This window comes from Brassica oleracea, chromosome C4 (assembly GCF_000695525.1).
Source record: "Brassica oleracea var. oleracea cultivar TO1000 chromosome C4, BOL, whole genome shotgun sequence".
NCBI lineage: Eukaryota > Viridiplantae > Streptophyta > Magnoliopsida > Brassicales > Brassicaceae > Brassica > Brassica oleracea.
In genome coordinates, this window is record NC_027751.1 from 20,870,026 (window position 1) to 20,885,298 (window position 15,273).

Consider the following 15,273-nt stretch of genomic DNA (forward strand, 5'->3'; position numbering starts at 1 on the left):
TTTTTGAACTTGTAGGATTTATATTTTAGACATATCTATGCTTTATGTTTGAGACTGTTTGCTTATTTCTTATGTTTGGAGTGTCAAACAGAGCTAACCACACTGACAGATCATATGAGATAGATTCCAGACATGACGCAGAATTTTCTGTTCTACGCCATCGATCGATACAGAGAGGATGGTATCGATCGATGTGCGGGACAGAGAGGTACGACACTTTGCTCTAACATCTCAAACATCTAACTTTGCTCTGACATCTCAAACATCTAACTTTGCTTATCACCACCTTTGGACACTTTACACCGAGACGGTGTAATTTAAGTCTTGGGGAGGTAGAACTAACACCATCTTCTTGAGTTTTGTCAAAATCTTTTCAAAAATAATTTTATTGAGTCAAGAAGGGGACTATGAACTTATTATTTTTACTTGAATGTCTAACCACTTTTTAGCACCATTCTAGATTTACTGATTGCAGATAGTACTAAAGATGCTAAAGTGGATCAACTTGTCAACTATACACACTTGCCTAGCTTGTTTGAAAGAACCAAAGCTAACCGCTAAGACTAACCTGACACTACTGCTTGTTTTGGGGCTTGGTATACATGGGATCGGATTCTTCAAACAAGTTTGGAAGGTAAAGCCTTGTGTAGATTTATCACATTTTCTCTCTCTATTTCGACCCTAGATTTATAAGTAGTAATATATATAAAAAAAAATAAAAAAAATAAATAATAATTTATAATAGGTGATTAGTTAGGTGGAATCCGAACAGGACTTGGTGGCTACAACCATTAAGGCTTGCTTCGTAAGGATTCCAACAAAAAGAATTCGAACGAGACTTGGTGGCGGCAATCTTCAAGGCTCGATTCATATGAATTCTTGGATATAGGTCAAAAAGAAGTGAACATGACTTGGTGGCAACCACCATTAAGTCTTGATTCATGGAAGCCTGTCCAATCTTGGTCAATGATCTTGCAATATAAGCAGACTTTGACTAAAGATAGAAATTAGTAAAGAGAAAAGATAGGAACTAACTTTTACTTGCAGATCCAGATACTTGTTTGAGAATCCTTGCGTCCTATGATCGATACTCCCAAGGTAAAACCGGCACTTTTATTTATGCTAAGAAATGAGGTTAGTCAAGGGGAATGTCAGATAAGATTTACTAAGTTGTGGCTAGATGAATTTGGTTGCTAAACTAGGATATTGCATGATGTGCTTTGTGATTAGGACCTTTTAGATGTGGATTGCAATATAGTAGAGGTGATGACTTCTATGTTTTAAATCTGTGAGTCCCTGATGTTTTCAAAGCTCTTTCAGAGAGACTCCCCGTTTGTTTTGCTTGAGGACAAGCAAAATGATAAGGCTGAGGGAGTTGATATACCATGGATTTCAACCATTTTTAGTCATGGTATATAAGTATTTTAAGATCTATTTACTATTTTTTAGAGTCTTTTCAAAGCAAGTACATGTTCAGTTACTTGATAGAAGGAAATGATGCTTTTAGGACGATTTGGAGTACTTTTACCCGTACAGCATCGATCGACGCTTGAAGAGCAATATCGATCGACCAGAGCCAATTAAAATCGATCGACAACCGTTGAGCGCCATCGATCGATGTTGAATCACCCGAGGATTAATCACGAAATTAGAAGATTTCATTTCCTAGGAGTTTATTAATTGCAACCTAAGCCCTTAGCTGCCTGTGAGGCTATATGTACTAGGGTTTTGTATCATTTTAGAGGCAGACTTGCCTAAAGACCTAGTTTGGAGAAGAAGCATTTTGGCTACCATTAGGAGAGCTTAGGATTGAAGAGATAGATATGAGACTGCATAACAGAGAAGATCTTGAACTCCTTTATTTCTATTACTCTTACTTTCGGTGTTCAATATTTCATTTGAGTTTTATTCAAACCATCATGACTTTGTCTCTCATGATTATGTCTGAGTAAACCCAATTGTTAGATTTAGGTTTCTCATAAATGTTGAAAATATGTGCTGCTAATAAGACTGTTAGAAAGGTGTTTTGATAGTTCTTTCATGCTTGTTGAGCTTAATGCTAAAATTAGGATTGATCACCCTCATTTTAGATCTTAGGATCAATTGAGATAACCAACCGTTAACTTCAATACCTGAAATAGCCAGCGTGATCTAACTGACTAGATAACAACGAGAGTTGGTCTAGAAGGTTAGAGAACTGCTTCAAACCCGCTCGGAAAGCTTGCAAGAAGAACCGTCGATCGACGCGACTATCGTTGTGTCGATCGATTGTTTGAAAGGTGTATCGAATGATGTGCATTAAGTCACATCGATCGACTCTTTCTCGTTATCAATAGACGACAGTTGAGATCCGAGATCTAGTAGAGAAAACCTATCTGGTTTACCATTGTTTGAGTTCAAAAACCATCAAACCCTTTAGTCTAAACTAAGTTGCATGCTTTTCATACCTGAGAATTTGCCTAAGTCTAGCTGTTTTCCCATCCTTAAATCAACTTCAACTTAAACCGCCGAACAATTACCTTGATCGACTCATCATTTACTGCTTTTAAACAAATAAACCTCGTAGTCTATCTTTATTTCTAATCCCTTAGATCTGTTGAGTAATCCTAGAGTCCTTGTGGATTCGATCCCTAAGAACTACATCTGAACCTCTTATTTGAGAGAGTAATTCACTCCTTAGGGTAATTTGAGTGATATCAGGAACCTTAAGGACGCTTACTCCTTAGTGGGCGATTACTGTGAGTGTCGCGGTTTTGTTGGGACTCTTTGGAAGACGCAGGCGGACGACTACGTTTTCGATGAGGAGATGAGGGACATGAAAGATGGCATGAAAGACCATGCCCATGTGGACACGCTTATTCCCCCGATCGACGGGAGGATCCAGGGATTCTGGGATCCCGTCCCGGTCAAAAGAATTATCAGGTTGCGTTTGTTTAAGACGGCTGGCGTGTTCATCGGGGCCAATCGACGAACGGGTGTAAATATTCATTGAGATTATGGTCGCGTTCAGACAATTGTTTGCAGAGTTTCGAATTTAACTTGGCGACGTCTCGCAGTTGTTTCGAAGACTTTGCGTATATTTCAGGTGATGAAGAATGGAGGCTTTGCGATTTGGGCCAGATAAGGCCGTTGACAAGAGTCTAAAGTTTGTAGACATTTTTATTTTTAAGCGTGTCCTGAGACTTTTTGCGTAGTTGAAGCGTAAGAGTTTAAAAATGCGTATTGTAGTTAAAGTTTTCGGTTTTAAAAAAGCTCGATTACAATGATGCATCTTTTAAAACATAGGAGTATACGAGTATACGTACCCAATCCCCCCCCCCCTTTTAGAGAGGGGGATAGCTGAACTCGTCTTTCGACGAGCTCCTACGTACCTCTTTCGAGGATCAAGCCATCTCGTAGTTCTGTTTTATGCCGTGAGTGTTTTTACTCGGCGGTTGTAGCCGTGCTGACCGCCTTAATCGTGGTGACTGGGGCAGGGTCGACGTCCGGGTCTTCCGGTTGAGTCATAGCGTTGACTTCGGAATCGCGATGAGTTTCGACGTCCGAAGCGTTTGTTTCAGTAGATGATGTCGAATCGTCTTTCTTCGAAGCATTTTCGGCCGAAGGCTGAGCTAACTTCGTGCGCTTGCGGGTTGCTATCGGGGTAGTCGTGATTTCTCTTAACTTATGCTCTGCGAGAAAAAAAAGCCGTGACTGTTTCTGACAATCCCAGATGGCTGCGATCCCGCTCTGGGTCGGGAATTTGATGCCTAGGTGATATGTAGACGGAACAGCTTTCATGGCGTTGAGCGATGGGGTTCCCATGATCACATTGTAGATGGCAGGATGATCGACTACCGCGAAATCGATGATCTTTGTGATATCCTTGGCCATGACTGGTAGCTGGATCAATCTGAGAGTCATCGATACTTCGGCTGAAAAACCCGTCAGTGGTTTTGGCGTAGGGGTAACTTCCCCGAGTTTGATGTTCATTCGTTTGAGAGTATCACGGAAGATTACATTAACCATGCTTCCCGTGTCGATGAGGACTCTTGCGACTTCCAGATCTCGTATGACAAGGTCTATGACGAGTGGATCGCAGTTAGGTTGATCGATTCCGCCAGCTTCGTCTTTCGTGAAAGTTATCGAGTTGCTTTGACCATCTCGGGGAGGAGACCACGTAGGCCAGTTTGCACTTGATTCAGCCTTTCGCTGGTAAGCTTTGATGGCCAAGACCGTGTCTTTGCAATACTGCGATCCTCCGATGATCATGTTGACTCTGCGACAATTGTTATCGTTTCCTTTATCGTCTGGTCTCCTTCCGCGTTTATCCCCGGTGATTTTTTTGAGGGGAGTTCTCCGCTAACGGATTCCTGTCCGTCTTCGGAGGGCGGTTGGTCTCTAGGTTGACATCGTTTACGCTGGTCACCTCGGAGAGCTCTCCAGCTAATAGCTTCGCGGCCAACCTCGCCACCAAGACTTTGCAGTTAGTCGTGGAGTGACCTCGGGACTGGTGGAACTCGCAGAGGGAGTTTTCGTCGTATCCTTGGTTGCGAGTCCATGTATTACCCGTGGTTCGGCCTTGATCCGAATTGATCGCGTTGTTATGCTCCCCTTGGAGTTCTTCCCCCTCGTGATGGACGTACTTGTCGTTACGAGAGTTTTTCTTTTTCGTCTTTTGGTCTACATCTTTCGAGGCCGGCTTTATCGGTTTATGCTTTTGCAACAAAACTTTCGTTTCCTCTTCAATTATGATGTAGTCCGTTGCCTTGTTGAGGGCGTCTTGGATCGTCCGCGGTTTGTCGAGGGTTATCGATTTTCTGAATTTTGACTTGTACCAGAGCTTTTTTCTGAGTGCGTCAATGGCCACCTTGTCGCTTATCCCGCTAACCCTTGACATCACCAGCTTGAACAGGCTTATGAACTCGCGGAGGGGTTCGTCTTCCCTCTGGGACAGACTCCACGGGTCGACATCGGATGTCTCTCTATCTATGAACATAGAGTATTGCTTGAGAAATTCCGATGCGAGCTGTCGGAAACTTCCGATAGAGTTTCGCATAAGGCGTGCAAACCATTTGAGCGCCGCTCCTTCCAGATTCTCGACGAATAGACGGCAGTAGTCGGCGTATTTTCCGCTATCCTTCAGTCTTGCCCTCCCCATTGTGATGTGGAAAGCCTAAAGGTGCGCTTTAGGATCAGTCGTACCATCATACTTTGGTACTTTTATTTTTCCCGGGTCAAATACCCTCGTATCAGAGATGCGAGCAGTGAAGGGCGTCTTCCGAGCCCCCTCGAGCAGTCTATCGATCTCAGCAGCTGGTAGCATGATGGATCTGGAATTTCACGGCCCTTACTTCCGCCGCAGGTTTGGTGATGTAATCGCGAAGGGCACGGATGTCCGATGTCTCGTCAACAGAATTCCGAGCTTGTCTGCGTCTGTTGCGAGTGATCTCAGTTTGTTTTTCAGCCAGCTCCTCCTGTTCGACCCAGTAGAGGTTTTCTTCCTCTTCCGTCATTGGCTTAAAGAACGGGGAGCTTTCCCGAGCTGATCGACTTTTGGTTCTTCTTGGATGTCTGTCGGCGTCCTCCTCGGTGTCGTTGGAGACGTCGCTGGGATCCAAGTCGACGTGCTCGACTTCATTGACCTCCGAGCCCTTCGAGGGAGGTGGAGGGCTCTCAGAGTTCCTTTTCTCGGCAGGGGACGTTTCGCTAGGGTTTTGGCCCGAAGGTCATTCCCGCGATGTTCCAGGCCTATCGAGTGGGGTTGCGAAGTCGAGTCTTTTCCCGCAAACCTTCATAGTTCTGCGGGGACGGATTACTCGAGTCCTTGCCGTTAAGGTTTCGACCAGTTTGGTCAAGGTGTTCACAAGCTTATCCTGTTCTTCCGACTTTTTTTCGTAGGTGGTGATCATCTTTTTAAACTCCTCGAGCGTTGCGGCGTTGGCTGCTGCGTTGGCCGCGGAGACATCCTCTGCTGGAGTGTGGAGATTGGTGTCGCTTCCTCCGTTGAGAGGAGTTTGCATGTTGTTTGCGTCGTAAGTTGACATGTGTGGTTGAGCGTGTTGTGGCTGAGAGTTAGATTGATCCGCACCCCCCTCCTTCTAGTGCCAAACTGTGGGAACCAAAATTCGCACTGTCGATTTCCATTTAAATTAGGAAAGTAGGAGAACCCTAGTTTCCCAGAGGTCTTGGATATCTACTAATACCACACGCCAAGCAATCAGAACACGAAGCAAGAATAGTAATAAAATAAGAAATCGAAAAAGAGAGCAAGATAGTTCTTATTCCGAATCTGCGTTTGAGCGTTTACAACAAGGGAAAAGCCTGGGCTACGAGAGATGTCGGCGAGATTCCTAGTTCTAAAACCCTAAGGCGGCAAAAACCTAATTGAGTCGCAGCTCGAATAACAAAAACGGAAAATTGCCTAAAATCGCTCTAAGTGCTAAGTTTGCTCTGAAAAAAGGTCTCTCTCTGCCTCTCGCCTTGGACTCCTTATATACTCGCTCCTAGGTCGGTTTACGATTTTCCCCTTCTGCCCTTAAGCCATCATAGCTCAAAAATGGAGATATTCCGTTTTTCCCGATCTTCGTGATTATCTTCGAAAACTTCACATTTATCCACGGAAACTTGACATTTATCGTTCCTTACGAACCAAGCATAAACCGTCATACGGCTCATGGGCTTTTGGTTAAGAAATTGTAAGTGGGCTTCGAGTCACGTCTTAGGTCTCTTTGGGCCGTCTTTTGACTCAAAACGTTTATTACGGTTTCTTCGATAAAAACGAACTTTCTGTGGTTTTTATCGTAAAGTTTGATCGATGACTTCGAATGACGAGAAACATGAAATGGTTCAGCTACGGTCTTCGGAAGATAGCATTAAAGAGTAGATGAGAATGCAAGGATTCGCGTCGTATCGACGTTTTGAGAAAACTCGATCGCTTCTTAACAATCAAAACGTGCACGTGCTCTGTCACTACCTAGCGACCAAGCTTGGTTCCAAGCTCGGTCGCTACGTAGCGACCGAGTCGTACGCGTGCTTGGTCGCTACGTAGCGACCGAGCCGTGTGCGTGTTCGGTCGCTGCATAGCGACCAATCTTGGCTCGAGCACGTAGCGACCGAGCCGTGTGCATGCTTGGTCGCTGCGTAGCGACCAACCTTAGCTTGTCCGTGGTCCGATTTGTCCGTGGCTGATTAGCATACGTGTCCGTTGCCTTGAGATAATCGGTACTTGGCTCGATCGAGATTAGAACAAGATTTTACTGCAAGGTTATTTGTAAAGACATCTTTTTACGAAGTATAACTTTCGTTAAAGGATGCTCACACTCATTTTTGTCGGAGGTTTGGAAATTAACTTCGTCGTAACCGTTTTCGACCCCAACATTTTATTTTTGTATAGCTTCGTAATATGTTATCATTGTCCAATTCGTAGGTAATTTAAAACGCTATTATATTTTACTATAACTTTTTTGTTTTTGCTATTGTAGATTTGTTTGTCTAATTCGTAGTTTAATTTAAATGCTATGATTTTCAACTATAACAAGCGTTTTTTGTTATTGCTGGTTTGTTGGTTATGCTATGATATGTTGTTGCCCAGAATTGATTTCAGAAAAAATCCCTCATAAACAACAACGAAAGCATTCATAGAGCATTCATAGAATATGTAGGTAATACATAAGTCATAAGGTTTACACAGCCGATTGAAAACAGAAAACAAAGTCTTAGACATAAGATAATTATAAGTTCAGTAGCCTTGTTTAATGGTTGGACCAGAGTTCTTCATTCCCCAAGTTGCTACAATCAAAACCTCTAATCAGTATAGGAAAGATTGAAAAGAGAAAGCACAACACTTACCTGTTCCTCTTAAAATATGACCAATTTATCAACTGGCCATGTGATAGAAGAACCATGTGCCTTCTTCAAGCTCTCTATTTCATCAGATTTCCTCCAAACGGCTGCATCATCTACCAACATTGCTTCTACCCACACTCTAGCTGCGTTCGTACCCAATCGTACAAAGTGAACCATCTGATCTGGGTCTGTTGAATGCACACGTCCTTCGGCAACGACTTGTTTCCTCTCACTGATGTCCATCAATTTGCACTTCTGATTCACTTTTATAGCTTGAGATCCATCATTTAGATGTCATGTTTACAATACAAAACATTGTAATACTCAGATAGTAAGACAAATATTATTATTTACAACGTAAGGAAGAAAATGTTACCGGCATTGAGGGAGACATCTGAGTAGGAGTAGTTGATGTTGTTGCTCTTGATTTTCCACTTTTTTTTATGCTGCTTCCAGTAGAACCAGGAGAAGGAACTTTAAGACCTGTAGTATTTGGAGTCGGAGACACTTTTCTTCTTGCTTCTACTAGGTTTTCGAATACAACTTTGTGAGCGGGCCATGATAGAAAAGTCATTACGCTGTCCTCAAGGTATGCCACTTCCAACATAGGCCTCCATAAAAATGTTTCAGGTTCATGTACAATATCCAGAAAAACTTTTACAGCCTTTGGTCTGAGAGGAAGTCCATTCACCAAAGCTTTTGGTTCTTGCGTCTGCCAACGTCCTTCACCAACAACTACATTATCATCGGATAAATCCAATAGTTTGCATTTGTTGAGAGAATTTGATCTTGAGCCCTATCAGACAATGTCAATACAATATCAGTAAAAGCCTACTCAGTACATTAACTACTCAGTACAATAACTAATAAGAGAATGGACCAAAATACTTTACCAGTGGGGCAATGTCTTCTGGTTGGAGGCCCTGGCCTAGTTCAACACATTAACTCTTAGGCCATGCAATAATATGGCCAATAGCTTCCTGAATCATGCACATGTTCTTCGTAGGTCTCCAGAGGAAAGCTTCTGGTTCAGTAGCAGCGTCAACCAATACTTTAACATCTGTAGGTCCTAAACGACAGTCATTGACTATATCATTTGGGTCTGAAGAGAGAATACGGCCCTCACCAACGTTGCCATCTTCATATTCTTTTCTTTGTAAGTAAAACCAAAACAATTCTTATTATTTTGTTATCACCTACTATCTCAATGTATAAACAGAAATATTGTATGACCTGGTTTTTCACTGCTGCAAGTTCAGCCTTTAACTGATTAACCGTTTCATAGAGTTCATATTGCTTCTCTTGCATTTGAGAAATAGTCTTGTGCTTAACTTGGAAGCAAGCTAACTTGTTCTTACTCATATTTCTGCCCATTACTCTCATACAACCAGGATTATCAGGTCCTAACTGTTTGACGAGTGTATCCTCATCTTGATTTTTAGCAGACGATGGATTGGCACCACTACCAAGCTCAGCTGCCTTTTTCTGTACATCAGACAACAAACGATTAACATGAAAAGCATTTGATATAGCAAACCAGAATTTATGTTTTTCACTTACAATATTTTCAGCCGCATTTGTGTTTATAGGAGTTCCATCTTTCCGGGTACGAGACTTGACCCAAATTTTATGTCTTGTCACTTGAGATGGGTCATCAGAACTGTTTTTCTATGGAAACATTGTATGTTAATATACCAACGTACCAATTTAAAAGGAAACAACGGGAAGAAAGAATACTTACCATGTCTTCTGCTAGTCTAACCATTCCCTTCCGACTACAAGTGTGAGGTATCTGTTTGTGTCTTCTGTCCTTGTAGCTATCACTCACAACCTATCATAACCTCTGATTGTTAATATGTTATCTACTTTCAACAAATATCTTACTCAACTCAAAATTAATACCTTGAATTCTTGGCTTGTTTTCAACTTCACAAATTTGCGCCATTCAACCGGAGGAACATTTATTCGGTCTGAGCTTCATCCTTTGTTGGTTATTATCTGCTTCATTGATTTGGGTAACAAGACGTGACTTCGATGATCTCCACAATGCTCCCATCTGCTTAAGCACTGCATCCCTATGGTAGTCTTCATCAATTTCAAACCTTTCCTGCACTCATGTAGAAAACAATTCAGTAATCTATCTCTAGTTGCATAACATCTAGTTGTTCTCATAGTATAGAAGTTTTTACCTGCACCGATTTCCAGAGAACTGTCTTCAGGAACATGCTCCCTTACCAATGGACCTAGATATGAAGACAACTTCACTGAACCTTCACCATACGCTTCTCCCAAGGCATTGAAATCAACATGAACTCTGGTATTTGGGTCTTTGGCTAGGTCTTTCGTTCTTGTTGGTCCACGCTTTATCTTACGGTTGGTTCCAACTTCAGGCTCTTCATTAGTAGATAGTTCGACTTCACCTTCAGGCTCGTCTGTGTTGTGCTGCTCTTCTGTCTGTTGTTGTTCATCGTTTCTCTGTTCAGGGTTTTGTTGTTCTGGATCAAGTCAAGGTCCTTCCTGCTGTTGAACAACTTCAGCTCCTTCCTTCTCTTGAACAACTTCATGTTGGTCTGCCCCTTCACCATGTAAAGTATAGACAAACTCAATTTATGTATCTTCTTGTACTACTTTCTTTGTTGACTTCTTGACTCCTTTCTTTCTTCCACGTTTCATCTCAATTTACCTGCATCAAATTATGAGCAGGAAAAAGTTAACTCTAGACAAAAAAACAACCAAGCACATAACAAGCACACACAGAAGCACACAAGCACATAACAAGCACACAAAGTAAGGATACGTTTCAGACATATATGCCTTCACAATCTGTTCTGACATTATCGGCTTCATCATTGTCAACTTCCATGTCAATATATGTAGGCAGTGGCCCAATTTCAGCATTTCCCTCTTGAATATCTTCTTTACTATATCTTCTTGAAGGACCTCTCATGACAATATACCAATTAGAAGACTCATTTTCCCTTGAGTAAAAGACTTGCTTCACTTGAGAAGCCATTATGTACGGGTCACTTGTGAAAGAGGCTTAACTATGATTCATGTTAACAAGTGTAAAACCATCTTCAATCTTCACTCCGTTACCCTTTACAGCCCACTGACACCGGAACAGAGGAACATAGAAGAAATTATAGTGTATCAGAATAATGTCAGTTACTCTGCCGTAGTAGGAAACCCAATCAACCACCTGTGATGTATCTTTCACACTAGATCTACAAACTGCTGTAGCCTCATAGTAAACCCCAGAATTCTGACTTTTCCAATCAATTGATGTGGTGTGAAGCCTCTGACCGTTAACTATATAGCCCGTATATGACTTTGATGAAGAACGTGGACCATAAGCTAGCCACTTGAGTGTTTCGTCATGTTCTTTAGAATCAAGAGGCACCTACAAAAGTTAAGACTAGTAAAACACCTATATCATATTACCAAAACCAGATAACAAATCATGTACCTGTTATTTTAGCCACGAAGCAAAATTCTTAGTATGCATACTCCATAAGACTAATGCATCTCTCCTACATCTGTCATCTGAGTCTTGTAAATACGGGAAATGCTCACAAGAACATAGAATGTGCATATTAGAAATAAATTTCAAAACGACTACAGACAATATAAATATAAAGAATATGATTCTTACTCTACAAAAGGTTCGACGAGAGCAAGGTTTTGGATGATAGCAAGATCTTCTCCATTTCTGTGAGTGTAACTGATGTGCCACCTGATATTGGACGACCCTCTAAGATAGAGCTGTTCTCATAGTCCATGTTTCTCTCTATTTTGTCTTGTACATTTGTTGACTTCTTGAGAAATTCACTGCAAAACTTCATACATTCCTCGGCAAGATAAGACTCAGCAATGCACCCTTCTGGTCTAGCAGGATTTCTAACAAAGTTTTTGAGGACTTTCATGTACCTGAAAATGTGACTATGTCGATTAGCAAAATAAAATGGGTATCAAAGAAACTTGGAGGGAAAATATCTACAGCAGTCATGAAGACTTTACCTCTCAAATGGGTACATCCATCTAAAATGGACAGGTCCACCAAGCCGGGCCTCCCTGCCTAGATGCACAGTCAAATGGACCATGATATCAAAGAAACTTGGAGGAAAATATCTTTCAAACAAGCAAAGCGTCTCTACAATCTCCGCTTCCATAACCAGAAGCTGCTCTCTATCAATAACTCTCTGGCACAACAGGTTGAAGAATGCGCATAACCTTGAAATTGCTAGTCTCGGTCCTTTAGGTAACACCCCTTTAAGTGCAATTGGAAGAAGTTTCTGCATTAACACATGATAGTCATGTGATTTCAGCCCTGTGACTTTACAGTCATCTAACGAAACACCTCTGGATATGTTGGAACAATATTCATCTGGCCCTTTGAAGTCAAAAAGTCTCCTGTAAAATATCTTCTTCTCTGTCTTAGACAAAGACCACGGTGCTGGAGGAAGATATGTTCGTTTTCCATGGATGCGAGGTGCAAATCCTGCCTTATACCAAGATCCTCAAGATCTTTACGAGCTGGAAGACCGTCCTTGGATTTCCCACAGTGCAACAATGTTGAAACTAGACTAGTAGCCACATTTATCTCTACATGCATAACATCTAAGTTGTGCCTCACCGGGAGTTCCTAATCATAACAGAAACAGTACATAAAATTAAATTTAGACATAACATATTCAAAATGGAAAACTATATAAGGTAGCATGAAAGAGATATCTTACCGCCCAATAAGGTAGTTTGAAAAAGATCGATCTTTTCTTACATCTAGATAACTCATCCTATTCTATTTCCACTTCTTCCTCTTCCTCCTCATCTTCCTCTTCCTCTTCCTCTTCATCAACATCGGTACATACCATCTTTTTTCTCTTACTCCCAGAATGTTTAACATTGCCAAAGTCATTCTTGAAATTTCTGAGGTTTTGAGAAATTTCAAGGCCGGTTAAAATTCTTCCCCTTCTCCTTTGCTCAGATTTTCCATCGAACCACTTCTTCTTTCCCCGAAAACTATGAGATGGTGGCAGACCTTTTCTGTGGTACATATACACATGTTTTCTTCTGTACTTAAGCCACATACTGTCTGTCTTTTTCCACATAAAGGACACCACATTTTCCCCTTCACTTTGCAGCCTGCAAGATTCCCACAAGCTGGGAATTCACTGATCGTCCAAAGCAGCATTACCTTCAGTGTGAAAGTTGATCGAGTAAAAGCGTCGTACACTAACTCTCCACTGCTCCACATATGGTTTAGATCTTCAATGAGAGGCTCTAAGTAGATATCTATACTATTACCGGGCTGTTGTGGACCAGGAATCAACAATGAAAGCATTATGTTCTCCTTCTTCATACATAAATCAGGTGGCAAGTTGTAGTTGACTAACAATAACGGCCAGAAACTGTACATAGAATTCTTCATATTGAATGGATTAAATCCGTCTGTTGAAAGTCCAAGCCTCATGTTCCTTTCTTCAGCTACAAAGGTAGGGTATTTCGCATTCATCTGATCCCATGTGACTGAATCAACAGGGTGTCAGGGTGTCGAAGTTTCCCATCAGTGCTTTTGTTGCTGGGTCGAAGTTTCCCATCAGTGCTTTTGTTGCTGATGTGCCACCTTAAATCCTTAGCCATTTCCTCAGACCGGAACATTCTCTTCAACCTTGGGATTATTGGAAAGTAGCGTAATATTTTCTGTGGGACTCCTTTCTTCTTCTCACCAGTATGGATATTTGTCTTCCATCTCGATGCCTTGCATTTTGGAAAGTACTCAAGCTTCTTCAACTTCTTTCTGAATAGGCAGTAGTCATTAACACAAGCATGGATCTTCTCATAACCCATATCAAATGATTTCAAAAATTTCTTAACCTCGTACAGTGAAGTGTGCAGAACATTCTCCTCCGGTAACATTTCCGGCAAGGTCTCTAGCAGTTCATTGAAGCTCTTGTCAGACCATCCATTCAGAGTCTTCAATCTAAATAATTACACTATTGCAGGTAACTTGCTGTGGTTCGCACATGTAGGATACAAAGGTGTTTCAGCTTCAGCTAGCTTCGCCAAAAATTCATCTTCTTTCTTGTCCTCTCCCTCCGCTATCTCAAAGACATCCCCCGTACCAGCTTAAGCTTCATCAGAACACTCTGCGGCTCTGTATAACCCAATGATCTCATCATTCCATTGACCTGCCCTGCTTTCATCTGCAACCACTGAGCTCAACTCTCCATGCAGATACCAATCATTGCGCTTCTTATAAGCCTCCTCCATTCCCCTAGTAACAAGATGAGCAACTACCACACTTCCGCAATGACGATCTATGTTACGACAGTCAATGCAAGGACATACAATCATATCAATTCCTCCCGAAGCTGCAGCCACTTACCTACAAACTTAGTAGCTCCTCTATCATAAGCAGGATTGACTCTTCAGTGACATGAAACAAAAACAAAAATTCACAAGCTCAGTGACTAAACACATACTGAAACATAACATATATGATAAAATTCATTACCTGCTCAGATGAACCAATTCTTTGTCCACCATTCTATGTTCTAAAACCTAAATTCAAACCTTTAGTAACATAGAGAACCATTTAAAGTAACAAATAATATAATCAATCAAACCTAAATTGAAACCTTTATTTCATGACTGTAAATCGAAATCGATAAAATCATGAATCAAGTTTAATGTTATTAAGAATAGAATAAAGGGAATCTAAGCAAAGAACGTAGAGCAGGAATGCAAATCAAACAGGAAAGAAAACAAAGAGGAAATCAAAGCAACAAAACATCTCTTAGATTTGAGATAACACTCGACAGAGATGTCGCAATTTCGACCTTCGATACCTTCGTAATCGACAACAATGGATGTGGCGAGCTTGATTTCGGTTATGGATTAGCGGATTAGGGTTTTAGAGTTGGAGATTGTGGTCGAATTTTTTTAGGGTACTAGGGAAAGAGGGGAAAATGAGAAAAAGAAAGGTCTTTCGCGAGTGGAGAGAGGGGAATTAATCAGATTAGTCTTTTTTCACTAAGTGTGCCGCCGTAAAGCTAATTTTAGGTTCCCGCTTAGTGAAACTCTACCATAGCGTTTAATTAACCCTATTATATAATAAGCAAATTTTAGACTCATCTACGATAGCAGTTCAGTAAAACGTGCTATAGTCATGTGCTATCAATGAGGACTTTTTTTGTAGTGTGGGTTTCCTCTTTAGATCGGGGACTTGCAGAAGGACCCGGAGTTCCTTTGGAACCCGGAATGTTTTGTTTTTTCGCTTGGACCGTACTCCGCCTTCCTAGGCAAGACTACTACCGGTACCTGTTTGGATTTCACATTCTGCCGCTCGGAAGGTGGCCACTATCGAGTTCCTATGCTGTATTATACTTCTGCAGGAAGTCACTGATAGGCTTAGAGGGTGCTGGTGTGGGTGTTATGACCCAAGTG

The 15,273-nt window shown here is 41.5% G+C and overlaps 1 protein-coding gene across 1 annotated transcript; it reads right to left on the reverse strand.

Moving 5' to 3' along the window:
• Positions 1–10,867: 10,867 nt before the first annotated feature.
• LOC106338356 lies at positions 10,868–13,339 on the reverse strand. Its single transcript, XM_013777352.1, has 7 exons — positions 13,022–13,339; positions 12,696–12,923; positions 12,185–12,469; positions 11,845–12,119; positions 11,550–11,754; positions 10,997–11,227; positions 10,868–10,936 (listed from the first exon to the last, which is right to left on the reverse strand). Exons 1-7 carry the CDS (start codon positions 13,337–13,339, stop codon positions 10,868–10,870), a joined length of 1,611 nt encoding a protein of 536 aa, XP_013632806.1.
• Between the last annotated feature and the right edge of the window lie 1,934 nt (positions 13,340–15,273).